Below are 25,552 nucleotides of genomic sequence, written 5' to 3'. Positions count from 1 at the left end.
TCAACCAGTGATTCATATTGTGTTAGCTTAGCAGCAGTGCTTGTGTTACAATCCAAAGCTTGTTTGTTTCTTTGGCAACAGTTTTTACAGTCCTCATCTTTGCCAGTTTTGTATTGTAACTCGTCCTACCTGTGGAGCCTGAAGCCTCTTTGTTTCTCACTTTTTTTTGTTGAAGAACTTCACATCAAGGCTTAAATCCTTATACAACCCTTGTTCAGATCCCTACTTTATAATGTACACGCAGCCAACCAGTTGGAGGGGGGCCACAGCAGGGCCAGTACATGATCCTTCATAGGCTTTCTTGGCAAACGCCACCAGTTGCACCCTGTTCTCACACACATACTGGCACTACCTCTCCACTGGACCAGCAGTGACTTGGTTTCTTACCACCAGTCAGCTCAACATGCTGCTTTCTGGTGGCTCTGATGTTAATTGTCCCAGCTAGCGACTCTGCCACTGCTGGCTGGTTTAATTGGCCACTGCCGAGCCGTGCTTGCTGGTGGCAGAACATCAACAGCATCAGAGAGGCTATTGGCTCTCTGCGTTTTATTTGTCATTGGTGGACTTTAGCAGTGGGCTTTGGTATAACAGCTTTTGAAGTAATCCAGGACATACTAAGAATTTGTTTAGCTGCCAGTCAAATCACAATGTATAATGTAATGACTGCTTATCAGTCTAACCAAAGAGATACTTCACAGACTTCTGTTTACAAGCCCTGTATGAACTTTACCTAAAGGAACAAGAAAAGAAATCTGTACGTGATGAGTCACGAGTATAGACAGCCTGTCTTGTAGTTGTGGAAATGTTTAGACCCTTTGGTGTTCAGTCCCAACCAGCCTCACCAGACGATGAACTGTTTGTGTAAATGTGTGTTTTGGGATCGAGCCACTATTAGCTTCTCCTGCTTCCTCTTCTGCCATTGTTTGTGTTTGAATTTGAATAACCGTGTTGTCTCTGGGTCTTTGGTGTTCTGTATACTCCTCGTGTGTCTCCCTGCGGGGTTTCTGTTGTGCATCATGTAATGTCCTGTCATGTAATATAATATTCAGATGAAGTATCGATTTTAAGGGTGGAAACATTGGGCCTTCGTTGGTTTCATTTTATCTTTGGCTGGTGGCAATTGTACAAGCAGTCTCTTATTCTCAATATATGTTGTCTAATATTACTTTTTGTTGGTTCAAAGGATCAAACATCTGGTGTTTGATGTGTGACATGAGATAAAGTAGTGATATTTGCTGCAGTGAATTGTCTTTATGCTCTTTAATAGATATACAGGATGTACTGTTAGAGAAAATGGCAGCGTACCTGGGGCAAAGGTACAAATACCACTGGGGTCCATTAATGTCATGTTGCTCCACTTACTGACACACATCTGTAAATGCCACTTTCTCAGTCCACAGTCCATATTCACTGTTTATTCAGTATAAAGTCAATATAGCAGTGAAGTGCTTGAACATGTATCTCAAGCTCGATTAAATCTATCTCAACCTGAAGGTTAAGACTAACCCTTAAACCAAATATCAGTTCATTTGGACACTGGCAAAGTTCATATGAAGATGTTTAGCTCGGCTTTGACCTTTTTAGTTTTTCTACACTCGATTGCATTTGAGAGTTTGCTGTACACGAAGTAAAATATTTCCCCACATTTGTACCAATAACTGGGAATATGTTGTTTATAGGAAGCCTCTTCTCCGCTGCCTGTGCCAGGCAACAGATTGAAATAAAAGTCAAGTCATTTCCTCCAACAGTCCTTAATGTATGTGATGGCCAATCGATTTTTGCACAGATGAATGTAGGCTATGTCGTTTAATAAAACCCACTTACTGTGGTTGTTAATGGCACCAGTCTCAACAGCAGCAGAGATAACCTAGATTTTATAGAAACAGGGTTGTGTCTGGAAAGTTGCCAGGCTTGAATTCCCAGATCGGCTCGGAAATGTCGAGCTCGAAGAGTACAGAGAATGAGAAATGATCTTCCCTCCCACACCGAATTCAGTCGGAGCTAAGTAAACAAGGGAATATGCTACTACACATCTACTCCGGTTAAGCTGCACGGTTGCCAACAGTAGATCATTTTTCCCTTCGAAATTATTGTGCAGCTTTTGACTAGATGAGAAGAATGAAACGCACCGTGTCCAGATATGGCTAAACTGTATCTGAGAAGACCAAATATTGAAAGTCTAAATTGCCTCGCCGCCTTTCAGACCTAATTTTACGTATTCAAAGAAAAACAAATTGGACTCTCTGAAGCTCTCTTTGCCTTTGTGTTTTTTTCAAAGATTATATTAGGATGAATTGGCACCATATTTTCTTCTCAGCTCTTTGAGGTTCATAAACAGATATCATTGGAGGCCATTCTGCGGCTTACATTTAGATTTTTACATAGAAACCTTTCAAAAAGTCTCTCTGTTGCCACCAGTGCAGTGGCCTTTATGAAACAGCACTATAAATGGGGGAAGATATAGGTTTAATGATGACCGCACTGTGGCAAAGGAGGAGAATTAGGTCATCAACCTTCAGTGTGTACGGGTGGAGAAAAAAAGTCTACAACTTTAGTGTGCCATTATCCTCTTTGATTGCTATGGTGACAGAGCTAAATTACAACCTGCACAGAGAGAGGACAATAAATAGTTCCTGTCTGCAGCAGACTTGTCACGGCGCTGCAGCTTTGCCCGACAGTCGTGTGTCATGATACTAGTAGTGCACGACTAAACTAAAAACTAAAGGAAGAAGCCTGTGTTAACTAACAGTCACTTATGTCATGGTATTAAAAAACACTAACACTTACTTTCCCTAGAAATGACACGCACGATTACACAGTTTGCTTTATTCTACTGCTCAGAGCTGAAAGAAAATGAGTCTAGCCACTATTTTAAATCGATTAAAGGTCCGGTGTGTCAGATTTAGCGGGCTCTATTTACAGAATATGGCAGAAATGTAATATAATACACATAACGTCTGTATTTGTTGACCTAAAATTAGACTTTTTTTTATCTACAAGTGCTGCAGGTTCTGTTTCACGGATGTTGAACATCAGAATAATTGTTTATGATGATAAATTATCCTCACTTGCTTAGTATGGAGTCTATATAACATCATAAATCCATGTATTCCTTAATGTCGTGGCAATATATTTTGAAACGTCTCCTTCTGTTGTCCGGAGGCAGCGTCGAAATTGTGTGGAAACTTCATGTGGAACCGACCTCCCACAGTGATAGTGAGGTGATGACTAACATGCGATGTACAGTACATTACACACAGCTCTGCACATGTATGGACACAATGAGTGTATCCACACACACACACACACACACAAGGCTCCGGTTAACAAGAGCAATATATTGTTTCTTTCTACAAAAGAGCTGGATGTAAAGTAAATACACCTGTTGTGTACAAAGAGCACCGTGTGATAAGACACTGGATGAGTAACCTCCTCTGCCCTGCAGCATTATTTACTCGACTTGTAAAAGAGCATAATACCAATTAAGCAGTGCTGAGATTTTCTGCCTGTGCTGTATGAGAGTAATAAATAATCATTTTATCTCTGCTCTGTGATGCTAATCTGGAGTTTAAGCAATGAGTGAGTAGCTTTGTTCTGAATTCAGCGAGCTGGCCAATTCATTCTGGACCCCAGCTGATGTTTACCCAGGCTGAGCCAGCAGCTGCTCACACGGTCTGCGTCGACTCAGTCATCTGAACGAGGCGAGCACCGCGCCTCTGACATGCATCTGTCACAGCGGCGAAAGAAAAATCTAACCCAGCTTTCTCTTCCTCCCTCTTGTCCAGCATCTGCACCGGCTTCCCGGCATCGCCCGCGATGAGTGAGAGTCGAAGGGAAGCGCTGGCGGCGGCGGCGCCCGAGCCCACCACCGCCTCATCCGCCACGGCTGGCTCCAACACTACCAACATGGCCGGCACGGGCACGGGCGAGAAGGACGAGGCCTTTTCCAAGCTGAAGGACAAGTTCATGAACGAGCTGAACAAAATCCAACGTGAGTGTGTTTACCTCAGTCATCTTTTCTTTGAAGAGAAATGCCAAAAGTTCAGATATTTGTTGTCTTCTATGATTTTTAAAGTGAATATCTTCACTGCTGGTTGAACAAAACAACAATTTAAAGATTCTGTGCAATTATAATCACAATTTATTACGACTTTCTGACATTTTGTAGAGCAAATTACTCAGTGAATCAAAAAAGTGATTGTCAGAACAATTGCTCAAGTGGTTTTATTGAGATGATTTAGTCGCAGGAATTCGGCGACCAAGGAACAAGACTCAATGATCAGCTGTCCCCACTTTTTAATTTCTGTTTTGTGCATTTATTAAGGATGGATGCAGTGATAAAACTCCAAACCACAAAATCTATCGAAGCAGACATTGTTTCGATTCCTGTCGGATCTTTATTCGGTCAAAAATGTTTATTTAAAAGCCTGGAATCACCTTGTATATTGATTTTCTGAATAATGTCAATTTTAACGTAGATAACTTTGTATTTCTATTAAGAGGTTTGAAGAATAGTTATAGTAAAGCATCCTCCCTGTAAATCCAAGCTTGTTAGAGGCATAGTTGTGCACTTGATACTGATTTCTCCTGTTGTTCAGAGGCATCTATGTCAGTCTGGTTGGTTTTCCATGTTTGTTTGTTTTAAATTAAACTAAATATTATATATTTGTGAATGTGTAAAGAGCTACTTCTAACTTAAAAGCATGAAAGACCAAAAAATATGAATCTTGATGCAGGCGAGACGTGATTACAGGTGTGTTTAACCATCCAAAAAAACCCAGGGAGCTGAACTTGAGAATCAGAAGTACAATCGACTCAAACAGTCAGAGTACAAAGACATAAACATGTGATATATATCGATAATACACTCCTTTTCTCCGCTGCTGTTTTTCTGGCAGCTTAAACGTGATTGTGGCTGTAATTACACGTAATCCATCAGAAGGACAAAACCATCCAAAGCTTTTATTCAGCGTGATTCTGCTGTGACTCGAAATGATTCAGCAGAGTGATTGTGAGTGAACTTTCTGTTGTCTGACGCACGAGAAAACGTCATTGTTACCCCGGGACCTCTGACAAAGACTCGAGTGAATCAGGTGAAACACATTTTTTCGGCTCGGATGGAATTGTCTTACCAGATTATGATATGACAGACGTAATCACATTTGAAGTGGAGAATAAACATCTGGCAACAGTAATAAGTGTTTGACATGATAAATTGCTAAATTATGTGTGACTGGCTTTATTATTTGCTCTTGGATTTTCTGTTTTTCTGTCTTACTCGTGCTTTCTGTCTCTCCCTCTTATCACTAAACCTTCCAGCCAAACGCTTCCAGATCTGCACGCCTTGAGAATTTCGCAGCATTATTTTAGGTATATGATGATATGTGTATAGATAGATAGATAGATAGATAGATAGATAGATAGATAGATAGAGACATATATATATATAGATGCCATTGCGTCATCTAGTGTAGCACTGCCTGGAAATACAAAGGGTTTTATTTTTCCTTCAGCAGAAATCGAAATATAGATATATCCACAGGCTCATGTGGAAGTAATTCTCACAGCGGGAAATGGCTCCTGTGGAATAGAAGCCCTATTTCTTCAGCAACGGCACAAATGACACCACCAGTCATATTCTCCTTTCCAAAGATGTAATGGTGCAAAAAAAAAGTCTGCGTGAAATATTCCGCCGTCCACAGAGGAAGATTTGTTGGTACCGGGTTTGCATATTTACCACAATAAAACACCCAATTTCTATTCAGATAACTCGTGGTTGTTACTAGTAATCTTTAAGCTTTCGACGTTTTTCGTCGATGCCGGATGGGAACGCGTTTTCAAAAGCGTGCTTTCCTGCAGAGACCAACATGGTTCTGTACTGTGAATCCAATATGTGGCTGCTGAAGTTGTCAGCATTGAATGTCTGTCCCTGAAATACATTGCTGTTCCTGCTGCACCTAACAACAACATCTTCACGTCATCTTCAGATGATTTCTGCCTCCAAATGTTGACATTGTAGTCTGGAGAAGAGTTTTAGGAGCTAACCATTCATAGGTTAGGAGCAATTCGGGGTTCAGTATCTTGCCCGAGGACACTTCGGCATGCAGACTGGAGGATCGAACTGCTGATCATCTGATTAGTGGACGACCTACTGAGGCACAGCCGCCCACAAGAACGAAATTAGGGTTTCTTTTGTTTACCATAGGCAGAAAAACTTCTCAAAAACCACCTGTCAGTTATAAAGGATTTCAAATGTTTCCTCACTCCATCCCCTCAGTCAAAAGCAGTGCATTTGCTCCCCGGTGCCCGAAAAGACTTGTTTACTCCGCGGAGTATCGATACCGTCTGCAGAAAGTCAGGTAGCATATTTAACAAAGAATATGAGAGAGGTGAAGCTGAACGTGCATCCTCTCTAATGCTTTTTTTCATCTTGTGATCCGGTTTAAGCCTCGCAGGCTCTGAGGCTGGTGGCACGGAGCTGCCAAACCGGCCTAACTTGTTGCTGCATTTCTGTCCATCAGGATCTGAAAGACGCATCTCTGAGCAGGGGATATTTCCTCGGCCCAATCATGTTGGCTGATGGCTCAAGCATACAAAACTTTTATTTAAAATCTTTCTGAAAGTACTGAAAGTTCAAGGACAAATACACATTTTACCTCTGTTTATTCTAATTTGGTGAGGATTATTCATTAAAAAAGTGGTTTAGTCATTGCCGTCAGATCATGTTTGATGCGCTTGTTGAGCTGCGACCAACAGTTAATTATTCTGTTGAATATTTCTCAATTAATCTGTTAATTGTTAGTCGGGGAAAATCTCAGTAAATTGGTCCATAATGAGTTGTCGGAGCTCGAGGTGTTTAAAGTGCTTGATTCGTCTAAAAAACAAAAGACGCTAACATTTCTTAACACACTAAATAGAATAAAACAAGAAGATCAGCACGACTGTGCGCGCGATGATTCCTTCCGCAGCAAAAATCCTTTTAATCAATTTGTGAGTGAGTGATCGAGCCTTCCACTTCCACAGAAACACACAGACACACACACTGAGACCCGATATGTAATCGTACAAAACCATCGTATTGCCTCCAAGGAAACCAGCGTATTGAATTTCTCAGTAAGTTTTCTAAACACCCAAGGCTTTACTTCCCGATAACAATTAACCTCTGAACACGAAGGCTGTTTGATCCATGACTGCTGGCACCATCAGCCATTACTCCAAATAACACAGACTGAGATTGACATTTCAGGAAAATACTTTTTTATTTTTTTCCTTCTTTATTAGGGGCTGTTTGTTTTTACTCAGCCAAAGGCTTAAAATCTGCCATCATGGGGAAATTTTGCCTCAAATTATAATTCTAGTGGAGCAGTTTGTCAGATTTTCTGTCTGTGTCCGTCACGTTTGGTCCTGACTGATAAGAGTGTAAAAGACTTTGGTGAGGTTGTAACTTGAGACAAGAAAACTACAAAAAAGACACGTCAGAGTTTGTATTTGTCTCAACTTGTTTGACTTCGTGGCTGCTCACAGTCAGCAGACAGCAGAGTTTATTAAAGGGGATTACGACGGTGGATCAGCAGAGCTGATTCGTCTCTGCCTGCCTGCTGCTCTGGCGACGAGCCTCGCCCGTCTACTCTCTGCCCTCGCTTTGCAAAAGTTTGCCTGCCATGCGACGCCATCAGGGCGCCGGTCCAACCAAATCCAGATCAGATTCAAACCAGCACCAGCTTCCCTCTGAGCCTTCAGTCAACAGATGGAAAATAGATCTTCTCACCTCTGCAGATGCCTGGAAAAAAAATCATTATCCTGAGAGATGACAAATTTCTTTCAGCATCTGAAGGTGAAATATTTGTTATGAGTTTTTTTTTATACATGAGGACGTGTTTGTGCTGTTTGTTGTGATCTTTTCACATCCAAACACTCAGAAATGGCTGAATATGAGCAGCAGTCCAGACAGTTCAATGCTTTCAAGGCTCAAACCACAATAACAGATCAACATCCATCCTTATCAAGAGCTGAAGTCTGCCCCCTTTTCAAGTGCATTCATCAGCAATGTTTCTTTCATTGGTCCTTTTGAAAACCTGAACATTAAATGGACATTTGTGCCGGACGGTATGTGAGCAGCCTGTCATTTCAACCTTAATGAAAAGTATTATTTTGTTAGCGGTAAAATGCAGCCCCTGTAAGGACTCGCTAAGCTGCTCCAATGATGCTGTCAAGGACAGGAGAAGATGTCATGGACGTGTTGACAACAAGTCTGAGAGTCTACGGCCGATGCTGAAATAAAATACAAACTCTTTCTAATTAACCCTCAGGAGTCAGAGCAATCACCCATGATTGCAAAAGCAATCGGTAGGGCTGTCACTCGAACCCCAGATGGTTAAACCTCACAAAATCAGATGTTATTATACACAATCATACCATTTAGTCCTGTGCCAGAAATCCTTTTGTTTTGCTCAGGACTTAAAACCTCATCTAAAAAAAGTTGTTGTTCACGTTTTTATCCTTTGAGAAACAGAGCCAAGGTTAAGTCTTTTACTTCAGCTACAGATCTGGAGAAACTCATCCCTGCTTTTATTTCTACTACTGTAACTCCCCCCGAATACCTTGCCTCAGTCAGGAATCAATCCACCGCCTACGAATGCTGCCGCTCGCCCTTTAACTCAATCCAGAAAAATGTGACCACATCACCCCTGTTGTAGCATCCATACACTGACTGCCTGTCTTTCTGAGGATTGGTTTTAAAATCCTTTTAAAGGCCGGGGCATGGGCTGGCCTCGCCCTACATTTCTGACCTTCTATCCTCCTCTGATCCAGGATTCAGACTGAGGTCCTCTGGTAGGACGCTGCAAACGATAACTCTAGGCTGAAAAACCAAAAGCAGGGCGTTTGCTGATAAGGTCCTGACACTTTGGATCAAGGCCCACTGAGTCAGCTTCCAGTTTTTATCTCACGACTCAAGACACATTTTTATTTTTTGTATTTGACCTTGATTTGGATTTCTTTGTGCGTCTTACACTGAAAGCACTTTGTCATCATGCGTTCATGCAGTGTGCACCATCTTAGTTTTGTGAACAGCTGTTGAGGTTTACAGGTATTCTGACAAATTTTAGATGAAACCAAACAATGGCACTAGATGAAATATTAAGAGATCACTAGTTATTAAAAGTCGTCCTCAGTGGGACGTGAAGGTGTGAACCAAATTTGATTGCAATCTATCTAATAGGTGAGCTATTTCAGGCCTTAAACCCTGGAAGTGGGGTTGGATTTAAGCTCTCTGTATAATCTTTTTTCATTTGGAGATTCTTTCCTCTTGTTTATTGCTGTAGTTTTTAACTCTTGATGAATTGCACTTGGGTTCCCTGAACTGTCCAACAGAACGCTCTCAGACGTCGGTGTTTATATTTCGTGTTTCGAGTTCAAACGGACAAACGAGGTCGAACCGTGACCGGCAGAAAACATCTCTGTTTGAACGAATCCTTCCGTCTTTACACTGATGATGACTCGTCTTCGTGTACCACATTTAAACTCTTCTTTGTGCCTCGAAAATGGACAATCACTGCTCTTCTATCTCATGTCATTATCGCTGTTCTATTGTTGTAAATCCACCTCGTGCACTGTTAATGTAATCACTTCAACTCATAGGATTTCCTGCAAATGCATCGCGTTGATGGGCGCACATTTTCCTGATCATAATCAGCATAATGGACCAGACAGAATGGAAACATCTAATTTAACCAAATCACAAAGACCAAATCCAGTCTTGTTTGGTATAAAAGGAGGAACTCTCTCACGGGATCTCTTGACTACAGTTCCCATGTATCAGACATTCACAGATAGTTGGATGATGCTCCCTGCTGCAGTCATATTGTTTAGCTTTAAACAAGCCACAGCAGGGAAAGGGCACGGACCAGAGTGTTGCTCTCATAAGCATAACAAGATATAATGTCAAGGTTAATTGACCAACAGGGTCCTGTCACATTGGATTAGTGTGGGCTGCTGGAAGTGGATATAACCCAGATGCAATATTAAACACACACACATGCACACACTGCATCCTCTAAACGCTATCCAGTTCATAGAGCCGTCCTCTCAAATGTAAAGTGCTATGTATTACCGGGGGTATTGCAACAGAAGTCTTTTAAAATACACAACAGAGGCCTCTCATAGGGCTGCCATTAATCTTTATGACGTAAATTTGAAGTATCCCTCAGTGTAAGTGGCAAACGTAATGCTAATCAAATACAAAGATAGCAAGTACATCTAGATGAATGCTTTTCTTGAGAGGATGTCTGTACGCCCTCTCATTTTTCTATTCAAGCCAAACAAGACGTCCATTCAGTGTCTGTTCTTGAGCTTTACCCCCCTTAGCAAATGGAGTAATGTAGTGGAGATGTAGATGTTGAGCACCTTTAATAACATCTTTGCCATCTTAGTCACAGAAAAAAAAAGGTTCGGCCATCGCTTTCAATGGTTGCGATAACAGTGTGGTCAACAATCTGCTCTGGGGACACCGGTGACATCGAAGAAGTTCACACAGGTTGTAAACAAGTCTGTAGATCATCTAAACCGCTTAATTTGGAGGTCAAAACCAAAACTGAACGCAGTTAGGGATAGTTCCTGTTCAGTACAACATCAATACTCTGTCCTAGAGTCTGTCCTTACCTATAACCCTAATAACCCTGTCTTGCACAATAAAACAGACTCTAGGACAGAGTATTGACGTTGTACTGAACAGGAATTATCCCTAAAGTACTAGAACATGGGATTTAATGAAAAAAATGTACATCTAAAGTCTACTGGATGATCTTTTTTGAGTTCATAATGACCACATATAGCAAAAATGACTCATAGACCTTATTTTATACTTCTCTCTCTATATCTGCGGTGACTTTTAGAACGTCTACAGTATGTTTAAAGGACACAAAATGTCATCTAGTGAAACTTGCTGCTCTTTGGCCTTTTCTTTTCACAGCTCAACAAAAATGAAATCTGATAGGCTTCACGGGGAACCTAAACCCAGCGTGGCGGTGCATCTGAGCCAAAATCAGCTGGGCTGAGGTTTTCCGGCAAGTTACTTTATTCGACTGGCTAAATATACATCTGTCACTCAAAACTCTGTGGTGGTATTACTCAGAGGAATTAATATATCTGCTGGTATGCAAGGAACCACAACAAATATCCTATATTCTGAGAAGTTATATGAGTTTGATATGAAGACAAAGGGTTTTTTTTTTCAATTCATTGCTACATTGGTAGATGGAGTTCAGGTTCAGTGGTTACAAGGAATAGATGGCCTCGATTCTCAGGTGTTTCTCTGTCAACGGTTTTCTTCAAGGACATTCCGCAATTTGGAAAAAGAAAATGTTTCAACCTTGTGATGTGCCGATGAGTGGCTCCCTGAATTTGCCACGAGGAGTACAGGGATAAACCTCGAATCAAAATAAGCAGATAGAAGACAGAAATATACCGTGCAAGTCAGACACGTTAACACCATGGACAGTATAAAACATGGACATCCATGACAGCACCCACAGTTTTCTGAAGAGCCATTGTGAACCTGGCTCTGGTTGCAGTCTTGGGCGCTTTTTATTGACCACAGAGATTGCCACTTGTTTAAGACAATAAAAGTTATACTGACCCGAGAGGGAATCAGTGCAGAGCTGAACTTGCACTTGCATTAACTGATTGGCATAAGCCGTCTATTGTTCAGGCTTCACCAGCCATCAGCCTCCTGCTACCAGCTGAGTATTATCATCAAATCGTATTCATACTCTATAGGTGACATTACTCATTGAATACACCGCTGATACACCAATTCGAGCAGTTTGGAGCTGCAGTTTCCTCCCCACTTCACCTTCTTCCTTATGTGCAAAGCCTTCAGTGTTTGTTAGGATTTAATGTATGTGTGTGTGCGTGCTTGTTATCGGTTCTGCTCAGATTCTTTGAGAGCTCCCTCAGAAAGAGTCTTTTCAATAGCAGCAGATTTTCCACCAGGTCTTGTGGCCAAAGTGAATTGAAGCTGGCCGACAAACCTTCATCTAAAAGTGGTCTGGTATTGACAGGAGGCAGAAGTTTGTTCTTGTAATCCTGCAAAGTAGTTTTCTGATATTTTCTGTCATGCTTGAGATTCTTTATCCCAATGTGTCCCAATAAGAATCAAAGAGAGAGCAGAGTTTCATTACCCCAGAAACAAAATCAACATCGCAGGATTACATTCCCTGCTTTATTCTACGAAGGGGTTTTAAAATCTGTACGGCATACAAGACCCTTAATCCTTTGTCCCGGTGTAGAAGGAACAGCTGATTAAAATAACTACAGACAGTACGTCACTCGCAGTGTCTACCTTTGAAGCCGTCTCATTGCTTAGTGCCTTGGATTTCCACCATGCCATACCATTTCAAAAAATATGAAGTGATTGGAGCCCTGAGGAACGGCAAACATGGATTTCATCATGGGCAACCCATCCATTAGACAAACTTCATTTTCCATGCCACGCCGCTTGGCGGAACAACAGATAAGTGCCGGGAGTTGAAGTGCAGTGTGCACGCTGGCAATACTCGCTCTCGCTCTCGCTCCTTCACTTTCTCGCTCTATTTCTCTCTCGAGAGAAACAACACTCGGACAATGTAGTTAATTAGGAGATGCTTTCGTTGCTTTCTGGGACTCAGGTTCCTTTAATTAAGGGACACAGAATTGCCTTTCAGTGGAAAATACATGCTTGATGAATAAGATAAGGGCTGAGTTCATGGATTGATTTCCACTGTCACTGGCTAAATGGCATTCCATCGGGCGTCGATGAAATGCCAGGATAGCTGTGGAGTGACATAAGCATCTGGGGTTATGAAAGAGAGACTTTACACTGTATTTATTTTGATTTCTGTTAATCAGAGCCTCCGTTTGGTTCCCTTCAGAGCGGTGATTGGTTTTTGCTGTGGTTTGACAGCTTGAAATACGAACCTGTCACATCTCCGACACTTCCATTAAAAAGCTGTCTTCTTGCTTTACCTTGTGTTTGCATTTTTATGCGTGAGGTAAAAGTAGCCGTTTCCACCGTTGAAATATGCCACAGTATCCTCGGAGGTGTAAGCCTCTGACAAATGCTCCTGTTTGTCCGGGGTTAGAGGTCTTCGGTGTTCAGTCTGGTTGGTGTCAGCAGGGTTTTCTAAAAGAACAGGAGATGTAGACAGATCTTTTCTGCCATGTCAGTCATGCAGGCTCTGAAGGGTTTACAAGGTCTAACAATGGCTGTATTAACTATTAATAAATAATGTATTTAAGCTTTATAGATGAATTATAAGCAATAAAAAGAATATTTGAGTTGGCAGGTTGTGGAAAATCCATGTGACCGATCAGATATTTATAGCTTTATCACAACCAGTTGTTGGTAGTGTTGTAGAGGAGGTCCTATCTGAAGAGCTGGAGGTCTTCAGGAGGTTTTTATAGGTAGAGAGGGGGACGCCCCTGATCTCGTAGGAAGTTCCACCACCGAGGGAACAACAGACGTGAAAAGTTTGGATTGCCCTGAGCGTACGGGTGGCAGAGTCAGGCGTCGTTTATTGGAGGAGTGCAACGGTCGCAAGAGATAGGGAGTCAGTTTTGATGCTGATGTCATGGTGTATAGTAAGTTTGGCTTGGAAGACCACCAGTTTAGTTTTTCAGAGGTTCAGCTAGAGGTGTTGTCCCTTTATCCATGCAGATACTGTATGTCTGCAAGGTGTTAATTGAAGATCGACTGATGGATCGAAATTTCATCAAAAGACACTGTAGCACTTTTTCAGTGGGTCAGAGGTTAAATTCTCCCAACTGGTCCAACCTGACAACCCAAAATTAGCCCTTATTGTTAAATTGATGTCTAATTAGTCAGTAATATTACCATTATTTCACCATAATTTAAAAGTTGCACCACAAATCTCTCTGAAAAATCAAAATTTAAGCGCTCGCTGTCTCTTTTTATGTATCTAATGTGTAGCTGAACAAACACCCAGGGTTAATTTTCGATATAGTTTCATGTTTTTAAAGGAAATGCTGCCAGGGGTTGTTGGGTGTCACCTCTATTACCACAGTGCACCGAGGCAAGGCCAAAGCTGTAGATCCTAAAGTTATTTTAGAGCATCACTCACTGTTTTTCCTTGGAGGAGAGTGCTTATTGATTTTGTCAACAGAGCATCGATTTTTCTCCTCTCCTCTCTCCGTCTCTCTCCCCTCGGACCTCAGTGAAGAAACCACAGCGAGCAAAACCCCAAAGTTATATAGACTGTGATATACTTTTCTGTTTTGATGGGTCTTTTTTTTTTGGAGTTTTTCCAGATAAAGTCTTCACAGAGTTTGACTGACCTGGCTTATGCTATCTGTTGGTTTGTTAGATTTATGGCCACTATTGGGCTAATGTCTGAGATGACACGTCGGGTCTATCTTGTGTTTTTTGTCCAGAAAATTGATATTTCTCAATGTTTGTTTTCAGTATTGCATATTGCTCAGATGTGGCACTCCAAATTGCCTCAGTCAGAAGTATTCCCTTTGCTTTTAGGGGTAGTAAGCAATAACAAAACCAAAAGCATGCTCCAGAAATTGGCTCATTTGTCTGTTATTCCTCTCTATTAAAATAGTGGGTGTGCTGCCAGGTGTTTGGTGTCTGCTGAGATTGAAGGAGCGACTATTATGACTGCTGAAGGGAGAAGCCTGTTTCAAGGTCCCTCATTATTTTCAGTCCATCTGGACTTCATGTTGTCTCTCCGGTACTTAAAACAACCCGCTTCTCCTTCCATCATTGTGTTTGTTGCTGTGTGTGTGTGTGTGTGTGGTGCTCACTGTACCTGTATGCATGCTCTAGGGATCTCTGGCTGACTGCTGACTATGGTTAGAGATAGGTGTCACCGTGTTTGCAGATGGCTGTCATTGTGTTGTTGAGCTGAGCGTGTGACGGCCTGTAGGTGACAGAGATGACTGCTAGTTGTCAGATTTCTGCAGGATTTGTTTTTGTATGTGACTTTAGCAAAAACAGTCTCCAGTACTATTATTCCAGACCTCTAAACTTACGTATACCTTGCATTAATTGTAGTTATTTTCCATCCATTCATCCGTCCATTTTCTACTGCTTAACCAGGTCGTGTTTAATTGATGGTATCGGGAATTATTTGGAAGCAGCTGTCAAGAGTGTGATGTGTAAATGTCAATAAACGCGTGCACTTGGTGAATAATTCCACACCTTGTCTGTCTATCTAGGTTTTCTTCGATACTTCATACTTTAGCTGGTATTAAATTGCATCATAAATGGCAGAGCTGCTCAGGAGGAAGAAATAAACTCATTAGTTCAGATAAACTTCAATAAATAGAGACAGCCTTTTATCTTTTTTCATCGTAAATCATGATACGTTCCCCCTTCAAGTGCGGCTTTATTCATTGTATCTGACTGTGAGTATACTATCCTTTTTGTTTGTTTGCTGAAGACATCATTCAGTCTGATTTGGCAGTTCACAAAAAGGTACAGAGAAAACATATACTGTATATCAAGGCCATGTTTTTTCTTTCACTGAGAGCTCAGAATGTTATACCATACGCTGACGATACAATGACGTTTGTTCGTTTGTGTCCAAGGAGCCAGCGCAACAGACCAGCCTTGTTTATTAGCGTGTTGAGTAATTTTTGGATTATGAGTTAACCATCTGAGTCAAGCATAGAGGCTGCACGACCCTCTGTGTAAACACACCAACCTTTTCAGCTGTCAGTTCATCAAAACGTGGGAATGAATGAGATCGCAATAGCATTTTGAGAGCTTGGTGTAGTAAACACGGCATTGATATATATATATGTATTTCTCTGTGTGGAAACTCCGTAGAAAGACAGGAAAATGGGAAAAGAGCAAAAGCCAAAAAAGAGACATTGACTAAATATCCAGATATTCAAACTGTAGCCTGAGTTCTTTCAAACACCAGAGCTGATTGTTTTATTGACGTAAAGAGACTGAAGTCTCTGCCACTGCATTAATCTATGTATCAAATCCATTTGATGTATCTGTTTATATATGTTTTCCTTATGTTGTCTTAATGAAGTTGTAGAAGATTGAAGATGCTAGATGTGAAGTTTTACACAACCAGACTTAGAATATGTAAAAGTAAAAGATTTTTTTAAGTTTCAAGACTTATTTTTATACTTTTGCAAACGTTCAAGAGTTTGGCTTGAAGCATAGTTTGACTTTTTAGAAATTTTCAGCCTTGTAAAAAAATTTGCTGCAGGGTTATAAGACATGACAAGCTGTGTGAGATAGGAGGCTCAGCTCCGGCTCAGCTGGGAGGCATAAAAGAAATGTTTTGACAAGGACAGGATTACTGGGAAATTGATGGTTTGATGATTTTAATTTTGAGACCCGCCCACTATTGTTCTCTCTCGACTGAACTTTGAATGTTCAGGTTTAATTTAACTAGTGATTTTTTTTTTTGTATGTGGAGAAGTCTGAGAGAGCTTTTTCTTTTCTAACCCTTTTCTAATCAAAATGCAAAAAAGTTCTCAGCCTTAAACTTCAACACAAAAGGCTAATTTCATACTATTTTTAAAGGTAATATTAAAGCTGAAAGCATGTGAACAATGTGTGTCAAACCCCTGTGAACCTGGTTTTGCTGCATCATTGGCTTGTCACGGTCGTACCGCTGTTAATGCCTCTCTCAAACACACCCTGCGAAATTACCACCACTCTCAGTCTCGGGCAAGTCATGTGTTGCCGGTGATTGCCGTGAAAAGTGTCAGATGTCCGAAAATCTTTTGTCTAAATGGCAAGTGGAAAATGCCAACATCTGTTACTTCCACTAAATTGGCTGAAGCTGTGCAGTCGTGTCTTGTCCTGCAAGTCAGGACCAATCGTTAGAAGTCTGCCACTTCTTCTTGATGGACCCGGGCGTCAGTTTAAGTGCCAACTCTCACATTTTCCAACTTTTATCTCACCTGTCAGTTGCTGCTTTGTCCCACTTCACTGAAATCCTGCAAAATCTCCAGCGACAACGTTGTTTTTTTTCCTCCCAGAAGTTTAATTCAAACTCTTTTTTTTCTGTTTGCTCTTTCCCCCCCAGTGCCAAATTGGGCCATCGCCTCTATCGCCTTTGTGGCGATCATCCTGGTGTTAGCGTGCTGCTTCTGCGTCTGCAAAAAATGGATATTCAAGAAGAAAAACAAAAAGAAGGGCAAAGACAAGGGCAAAAATGCCATCAACATGAAGGACGTCAAGGATGGGGCCAAAACCGAGGTAAAGACTTTGAACTATCGTTAAAATTCAGAGACATATCCCTCCGTACATGCTAATTTAATCACACTCTGTTTGTTTTTACTCGATTCTCTCTGCATGACGTTACACCAGAAGATTATTTATCCAGAAACATGTTTTAAACTATCCAGTAATGTTTGTTGTTGTTTTTTTTCTGTGTTCGACGTGGATTACATTTTTATAAATTCAGTGCTTCTAATGCTGTATGGTGACAGATTTGATTTGTCACATTTGCAGTCGACACATTAAGTTTTGTTTTCACCGACGTGCATGGAAACAATGTCACTGCAAATATGGCTGTCAAACACTAGTTTTTAATGCTCCTGTGCTGTATGTATTTTGTATGTATTATGTATTAATTGTGCCAAAAGAGATACATACAGTATTACTTACTATGATATTTCGCCACTTAATTAAAGACCAATTCAGTCTAATTACAGGAGAGTTAATGGAAGTCACTTAAATGGCTTCAGGTTGAAGAGAGAGTATTTCAGTCTCTCTCTTTTTTCTCCTAATTTCTGGTTCCTGTGAGTGTTTCTTTTTGTCATTTGAGGACCTGCTCACTTGTTGAAGAGTGTGAGTAACGTTTGCCGTGTAATGAAGTGGTATCCACCCAGAGAAATGACATCACCGAATGATAAACAAAACGGGAATTTCGCCAAATTCAACTGCACAGAGTAGAAAGACTTCAGGCGGGGTGTGGGAACATGTACAGCATCTCTGTTATCAGAGGTAGAACGTAGACGCTGCCAATGACTTTTTGTAGAGGACAGCATAAATGAAATGTTCAAAGACTCATTTATTTTCTTCTGGGATAGACGACAAGGTTTTTAACAAGCAGTTAGGTCAGTTGGAGTAGCTGCAGTCACTTATTAGAGGAGAACATTTCCCATCAACTTCCAATATCCTGACTGCCCTTTTCGTACCGTCCAATTTTTTTCGTTTTCAAAAAGCCATTCATCAAAATCAAAGACCTCAGTTATTGCTCAACCCTAATAACTCTGAGAGATCGGTGAATCTGCCACGTCTGAGGCGAGCGGTCATTTCTCCTGGTGTGCCCAGACTCTGGTGTGTTAACTCCTGTGTGTGGTTATTTTAATTTGTGTTTCTTCCTTCTATGTCCTCCTTATCTGTGTTGTGTCTGATGACTGTTCGGGATGGTCACTCGCGGTAGGTTCCTAATTGCTGTTGGATCTTCTTAAGCCTGCTGCTCTGATGTTTTTTTGTTTTTTTTTTGGTAGCCTCTTGACAACAACTTGACCCGTAGAACCAAATATATGTAACTATGCATACAGTACATGTATATCTACTGTATATATGTGCGTACATCCTGCATATGCACATATATATGTATGAAAGAAACACTGGGTGCGCATTGACAAGGTTGAACCATGCTGATTTTTGTGCCAAGCTAAAGTCTCCGGCCTTTTGAATCCTTTTTAAAAAAAATTGCATTTCAAACGAGTGGCGGCGAGCGAACGTAGAATGATTGAGAGGCTCTACAAGCAAACGTTCTTTTAACGTGCAGCCAGGTGAAAATGAATCACACCTCTCCTGGAGCCACAGGGTGCATCAAAATGTTACATTTGATTAATTAGGGGCGTCATATTTTCCTCAATCATTTTACATGCTCCACTTTTTTTCCTTTTTATAACCTTAAAAAAGACCACTCAATTTTTTTGGATTTACCCCCAAAAGGTGGAGACCAAGTGGCTCAGCGGAAAACGTTAAAAACCCAGTCAGTGTTGTTCAGCCTTTTGCTTTCACATGAGCAACTTGACAAACTTATATAAGCAGGCCCCCCCCCACCCCTCCAATGTACATTACAACCCCCTTTTTTACCAACACCTTACCTACCCACCGCTGGCATGATGCTTCTAGCTACCATCGGCGTAAGGGATAACATAAAAGCTTTTAGGGGTTATGATGGCAATGTGACTGTATGTCTGAGGGCGTAACCAGACTCGGGGAATGGGGATTCACACGCGTGAGCACCGGTTTGTACGACAGAGAATGCTCTGCATGCCTAACGAAAGAGACATCTTGGAAGGCAACTTTTGACGCTGAATGAATGACCTTGAGATCTAGTCTTTTTTGCCTCTTCAATCGCATGTTGGTCTTATAACAAACTCCTCCACCCCACCACATCCACCTCCTTCCTTCTCCTTCCCTCCTTCCTTTTCACCAAATACCACCACCACCACCTGCTACCCTTACCTGAGCGCCAGGCTAGCGAACGAGCAACTTCACTTCTCACTTCTCTGCCACTTCAGACACTTCCCAGTTGATATGTGTTTTTGCCAGAGACTTGATCTGCCTGAAATAACATCAAGGGAATTGTCTAACTGTGATCTTCGGAAGCATCTCTCTCTCTCTCTTTCTCCTTCTTTCTGTCTGTCCTCTCTCTATGTCTCTCCCCCTTTCTTCCTCTAATGCCTGCCCATTGCTCTCATCTCTGGCGCCATCATTTGATCTTTCCTCCCTTTAGACAGAAACACCCAGAGATTGATAGAAAAGCATCATCAGGGGACCAGGCCCGGGGCTTTAGTGCATCACAGAGCATGTCCTGGTGTTAACTGCTATGGTGTTTTAGTGCTTGCTTCCCCCCCTCCTCCGTTTCCCCCCTTTTATACACCATAAAACAAGTGGCAGCTTTTACAGGAGTAGGTCCGCTGGCAGGACCTGGGCGGGGAACGGCTGGCTGGGTGCTAGCACCAGCGACAAACAGGCGACACTGACTCTTGGTGGGTGTCTCCTTCAGGCCTTGAAGGATGAGGAGGATGCGGAGACAGGGCTGACTGAAACGGAGATAGAGGCCGAGCCCAAGGAGGACCAGAAACTGGGCAAATTACAATACTCCCTGGATTACAATTTCACAGAGAATACGGTAAGGATCTGTTCTCCGAATCTTTTTGTGTGTGTCGTTGTTTGCGAAAGGTCCTCCTTCGTAAGTATGGTCACACCCAACCTCTGAGGTGGTCCAGCTTTTTTTTATCCCTCCAGAGATTTTAAACAAGACCCACCCAGGTTGTGCACAACATTCTCCTTCTGTTGTATTACCACCGCTGTAGACAGAGTTTGGGTCACTGAAGCTTGAGTTCTCGAAGGGATATCGAGTTTGTGCCTTCGCCACCGAGCCTTGTAAAAGATACGGCACACCACTGGGACTTATTTCGTCTCTGAATTTGTTTCTTTCTTTCTTTCCACTTGATTGAAAACCAACCCATGCAGATATCCAGTTTTTAAAAAACCAGAACGAGGAAGCACATCAACCTCCTGGTGCCAGATGTTGTGTGACAGATAATAGATGCGATGCGTGAACATAGCGCTGTCCCTCACTGGGTTAGCTAACTCCCCATTATAAACAGAACTGACAGGCTGAGATTAGACAGTAACAGTCACTGAGTCACACACCGACATGGATACACATCCTTATCTGCACACACACACAAGAAAAATGCTTTTTGTGTCAATTTCATTGGTCAACAATCATTTTTAGCATGGTTCATATGGAGCGGGTCTAGACTCTTTAAATGTAATAATAATATTCACAGAGACCCAACAGTTCCCACCATGAGCAAGCAGAACCTGGGTCATGATCAACGGCCATCTGACATAGATATCAACCAAACGCCGATCTAGATGTCGGCACGATCGTTGAGAACCTGCGAGACGAGAAGGCAGAAAAACTCCAGGGAAGAAGTTAGTACCAAGCAGATGGAGAGAGAAGAGCTCAGTGAATCGCGGGAAGTCCCCAGGCAGTCTTGGTCTATAGCAGCACAGCTAAGGGGACGGTTCAGGACTCCCCTGAGCCAGCCCGATCTGTACGTTTTATCAAAAAAGGAGTGCCGACTCTTAAAGCCCAGAATGCGAGCCGGTTCCACAGGAGAGGAGCTTGATAGCTGAAGGCTCTGGTTCCCATGCTACTTTTTTTACGGATTGTAGAAATATGATGCTGATAGAATTCAGTCAACCGAGCTGGCTGGCAGGTTTGAACCCAGAACCTTCTCGCTGTGAGCTGACTGTGATAACCGCTGAAGAAAATGACAAAGTATTGAGTCACTTCATAAAAAAAGGGGGAATTATGAGGACAATATTACATTTCATAGAGTTGATCTGTCATGTAGTGGGAGGCAGTGACAGGTCCCTGTATGAGGTTCTTGATTACAATGGTAATAAGCTTCACAGTGGCGCTAAAGTGTAATGAATGGATGACAGTTTTCACGCTTTGTGACAGTGACCTCAGAGAAGCCGGGGCTCGCCTCAGCCCGGCTCGGCTCGGCTCGGCTCATTGGCGCTCCGGCTGCCTCTGAAGTTAAAGAAGCTCACAGGAGACAGACCTATAAACCCAGAGAGGCAGCCCACATCTGACCCACTTTCAGCTCAACACAGTCGCCTTCAGGACATGTTTTATTTTATTTTTTAATCCTCAGGCTTTGAGACACATGCAATCAATGTGAGTGCTCTAGAACGGCGTGAGGAGAACCGCCACAGGTGATTGGTTTAATGCTTTGGCTGTAGGTGTCTCTATGAAACAGAAGGCTGCGTGTGAACTTTCAATAGTTACTGATTAGCAGCTCTTAAAGAGAAGATATTAGCAACAATGATTGTCTAGTTTGGGGTAATTGGTGGTTAGAAATAATATTTGATTACTTTTGAAGGATGTCAGTGTTTCTCGTCACAGCTGGAAAAAACCAGCCCAGTATCCCTTTAGATTGAGTTTATATTTGACGATTCTACACTGAAGCAAAGAGTTTACTTTATATAACTCAAGACAAATGTGTTTATATCTTTTCTGGCATGATGTGCTTGAAGGCCATCATGGAGAGGGCTGAAAAATCTTTTACACAGCCTCCTTGAAAGCTCAAGTGGGAGTTACAAAGCCTTCCTGACCTTCTGTATGATGGGCATGTAGCATGTTCATATTATGTCATATTGGACACAGCACAGGCCCAAGCACCAACAGACCAGGACTCTTTCTGAATCATAATCTCTCTAAAGCTAGAAGCAAGAGTTTTACCAATCTTGAAACCCATTGGCTATCGTCGGATAACAAGTTGGTCATTGTTTACAGTCCGATTAGAAACTTGAGGCACAAGAACGGTGTTGAGAGACAACGTCTATGACCAGATTGTTTCAAAAGCAGCCAGTTCACAGAGCTTATACAGATTCCGCTTCTTTTGCTCTCCGCGAGGACTCTTTACTTGCAGCAATCAAAGCTCGCACAAATGTAATTGGTCAATACTACTTAGACTACAAACAACAGCCAGGCATTCCTTTGTAGATATTTTAGTTGCTTGAACTTGTGCACAGATGTATTTTGACAGGTAGCCGTCAGAAATGTCGTTATTAAATGTGAACTGGAGGGGTTTTGCACAATAAGTTCAGGGGAAAAACAAATGATATAACTTCTGAGTGATGGTCTTTATCAGATTTGTATCTATAAATCTTTATATATGTCATGTCAGGTGAAGGTGAATACTGCCAGCCAGTGCTGCGGATCATGAAAAAGCTGCAAATCCCAAACGGCTTGGTTAATCAGACGTGCTTATGGACTTTTTGGAAACCTGAAAAATTGTCTCTAATGAGCTACACAGCAACCACCGCAACCACCACAAAATAACATACTAGATGAATATCCAGAGAGATTTCTCATGATTGCCTAAAAGATTTGGTGTTAGGAAAAAAAAAGTTGGGAATCAATGATTTGTGTGCGTGCAGAGGCCGAGGCAAGAAGATCAGGCCGAGTAGGAAAAGACGTGCAGATTAATGTCAGGTCCTCGTGGCAATGAGTCTCAGCTTTGTTTCTGTCTGTTAACCACCACAAATGGCTGCCGCCCCTGGTGTTGATGATCCTGTCTTTTTACACTAATGAGACGAAAAGGTTTTGTAAAAGATCCAAATCACTGGACGACGCGGCTACATCAGGCAAATACACAGCAAATGAACCACAAAGAGCCCTCTCAGCACAGTAGGGAGGGAATTATAATGTCATTCCTACTTTCAACATCATTACCGTTTTCCTTGCTCTTTTAGCAGGTCAAAGAAACAGGCCTATCGCGTCGTGTCCGGTCAGAATATGTGAATTTTAAACTCACTATACATTCATGTTAATTGTTTTTTTGTTTATTTCAGAATTTCCCCCCTGACAGTTTATTTCCGAAATACCGCACAAGGCTGCTTCGGTAAATATTAGCTATAGGAAAATGACTTTTGGGTCTTTCTTGGAAAGTGTGTATGTGTCTGTGTGTGCAGTGGTCACAACAGGAACTGTGATGCACTGGGACAAAGCTCTCCAAGATAAGCTGCCAAGGGCTGAATCACCATGCTGAACCCATTCTGCTCGGCGTGCTGCTCAGTGGGCTGAGAAGTAACACAGCAAACAGGGAGAGGGTTAATACCAGCAAACCCTCTGCTCTGATAGAGCCCAAGTCCTCGGTTAAACAGAAACACCCGCACAGATGTGCAAACACAAAGTCACATTTGCACTCTCGGATGTGTAAGTCAACAGCCAGGTGCTGAAACAGTAGATTAACATACGGACGCGTGACAATCCTGAAGTCTACGTTGTGGCTTTGATACACCCCCCAAAAGACTACAATACCCATGAGCCTTAGTTGCTGTTGCCATTGGGAGTGATTTGAGGATGCTTCGTCTTTGCAGTTTAAAACAAATTCCATGACTAAAGTTCCTAAACTCAGAGTTTTCTCAGCAGCGTAATGTTTTACCTTGCAAACCACTGCGAGCTCTCGTTTGAGATCGATAGTTTCAGTTGTTTTTGCGTCTTGTGTTTTGTGACAAACTGTGAAAGAGCTTCGGTTGAGTGTCATTGTCTTACGTTGCCCAAAATAGCAACTCTGCTTGGCTCATGTGTCCCCTCCTTTCTCACTACATCGAAAATTGATAGGTCCACGACTGAGTACTGTAAACAGGCCGGTATCTTTTTTCTGGTATCTGGTGGTATAAGCCCCTGTGGAATAGGAAACAGCAATATTGGAGATTCAGTGTCATCTCATACTCATTGTATAAAGATACCCATTCCTCTCCTCTTTGCCCAAGACATTCATGTAACGGATAGTTCTCCACGTCTTAATTTCAAGCTGGTAAAATTAAAAATTAAAATCGCTTAAGCCTGACATCTCCCGTGAAAATATTTCATTGACCAGTGACCAGATCTTGATTAACTATACAGTATATTAACATATTTGTCTTTTTGGTTTTAATTTAGTCAATCCTCGTTTATCAGATTCGACTTTGATTCGACTGAATATGTATTTTGTTTTGGAAGATGTGACAGATTTGACAGGATTCTCTGTTAGCAGCTTCTCAAATCTTATGATTTGCTGATTTTCCAACTTTGATTCATCAAATCAAATCAAATCAAATCAGATTTTATTTGTATAGCCCAAAGTCACAAAGTACATTTACCTCGGAGGGCTTTACAATCTGTACAGGGAGTGACACCCTCTGTCCTTAGACCCTCGGTTCACGTAAAGGTTTAAATCTTACGGCGCATAAACTGTAAGTGGAACAAAAACAAAGTAGTTGTCACCTTGGGATCACAGGATGTGGGATTGGATGTATGACATCGAATGATTAAATGAAAAGTAAAGGGTAATATAACTGCAGCTCTGACTCTAATATGAAAATTACAAACAGCGCAAGCAAGAAATAAAACAGTTGAAATGAAATGGCAGGAGCTGGAAAATCACCACGTTACACCAAATTACTCCGTCATTGTAGCTGAAGGGGGTTTTCCTAAAACTCACTGCCTCCACTTAAACCAATTTTGAGCAAATTAGGACGAATAAGTGACTTCAGGAAAAGCTGCGAAAGTGAAATTGAGTAAAACAATATGATTTATGCATGATTTCACTTCAAGGGGTTCTCTGCTGGTTTTTTGATTTTGAGCAAAGGTGCTCCTTATGAGCTGTTGGAAAACCCAGTCTCGAGATGGCGTCTCACACAGTACGAGGAAAGATGCAATTACCTGATGCAGAAAACTACATATCAACACTTCCAACCTCTTCCTGCTCTTATCTCGGTGCCTCTTTCCGCTAAAGATGGCATGACATGCCGTGTCTGCCACAGTCTGTGCTGATGGATGGGTGGAAATCAGAAGGACGGCGTGCGCGGATGGATTGCTACACTCAAAATCCGAGTGTCACTTCACAGCACCGCGGCGCAAACATCACGCTTGCATCTCAGCTCAGGTAAATGACAGCTACAGTAATCGTACGTCTTTTATTTGCCTTCGGAGGTGTGTAACTATTTCGCAGTGAGTGATCCCGATAAGCTGCACGC

The 25,552-nt window shown here is 41.9% G+C and overlaps 1 protein-coding gene across 5 annotated transcripts in view; it reads left to right on the top strand.

The window, feature by feature from the left end:
- Window positions 1-25,552, top strand: part of syt1a (synaptotagmin Ia) — a 172,373-nt gene that overhangs the window by 121,764 nt on the left and 25,057 nt on the right. For 4 of the 5 annotated variants that reach the window (XM_019276907.2, XM_019276906.2, XM_010737256.3 and 1 more), the window contains 3 exons: window positions 3,786-3,991; window positions 17,058-17,230; window positions 20,010-20,135. In XM_019276907.2, coding sequence (XP_019132452.1) covers window positions 3,817-3,991; window positions 17,058-17,230; window positions 20,010-20,135 — 474 coding nt within the window. In that variant the 5' untranslated portion in view covers window positions 3,786-3,816. The remainder of the gene's footprint in view (window positions 1-3,785; window positions 3,992-17,057; window positions 17,231-20,009; window positions 20,136-25,552) is intronic. The other variant, XM_010737257.3, reaches the window with a different exon arrangement.

This window comes from Larimichthys crocea, chromosome XX (genome assembly GCF_000972845.2).
Source record: "Larimichthys crocea isolate SSNF chromosome XX, L_crocea_2.0, whole genome shotgun sequence".
Classification (NCBI taxonomy): domain Eukaryota; kingdom Metazoa; phylum Chordata; class Actinopteri; family Sciaenidae; genus Larimichthys; species Larimichthys crocea.
The sequence above is the reverse complement of the archived record's forward strand: the minus strand, read 5'-3'. Positions and strand labels throughout refer to the sequence as shown.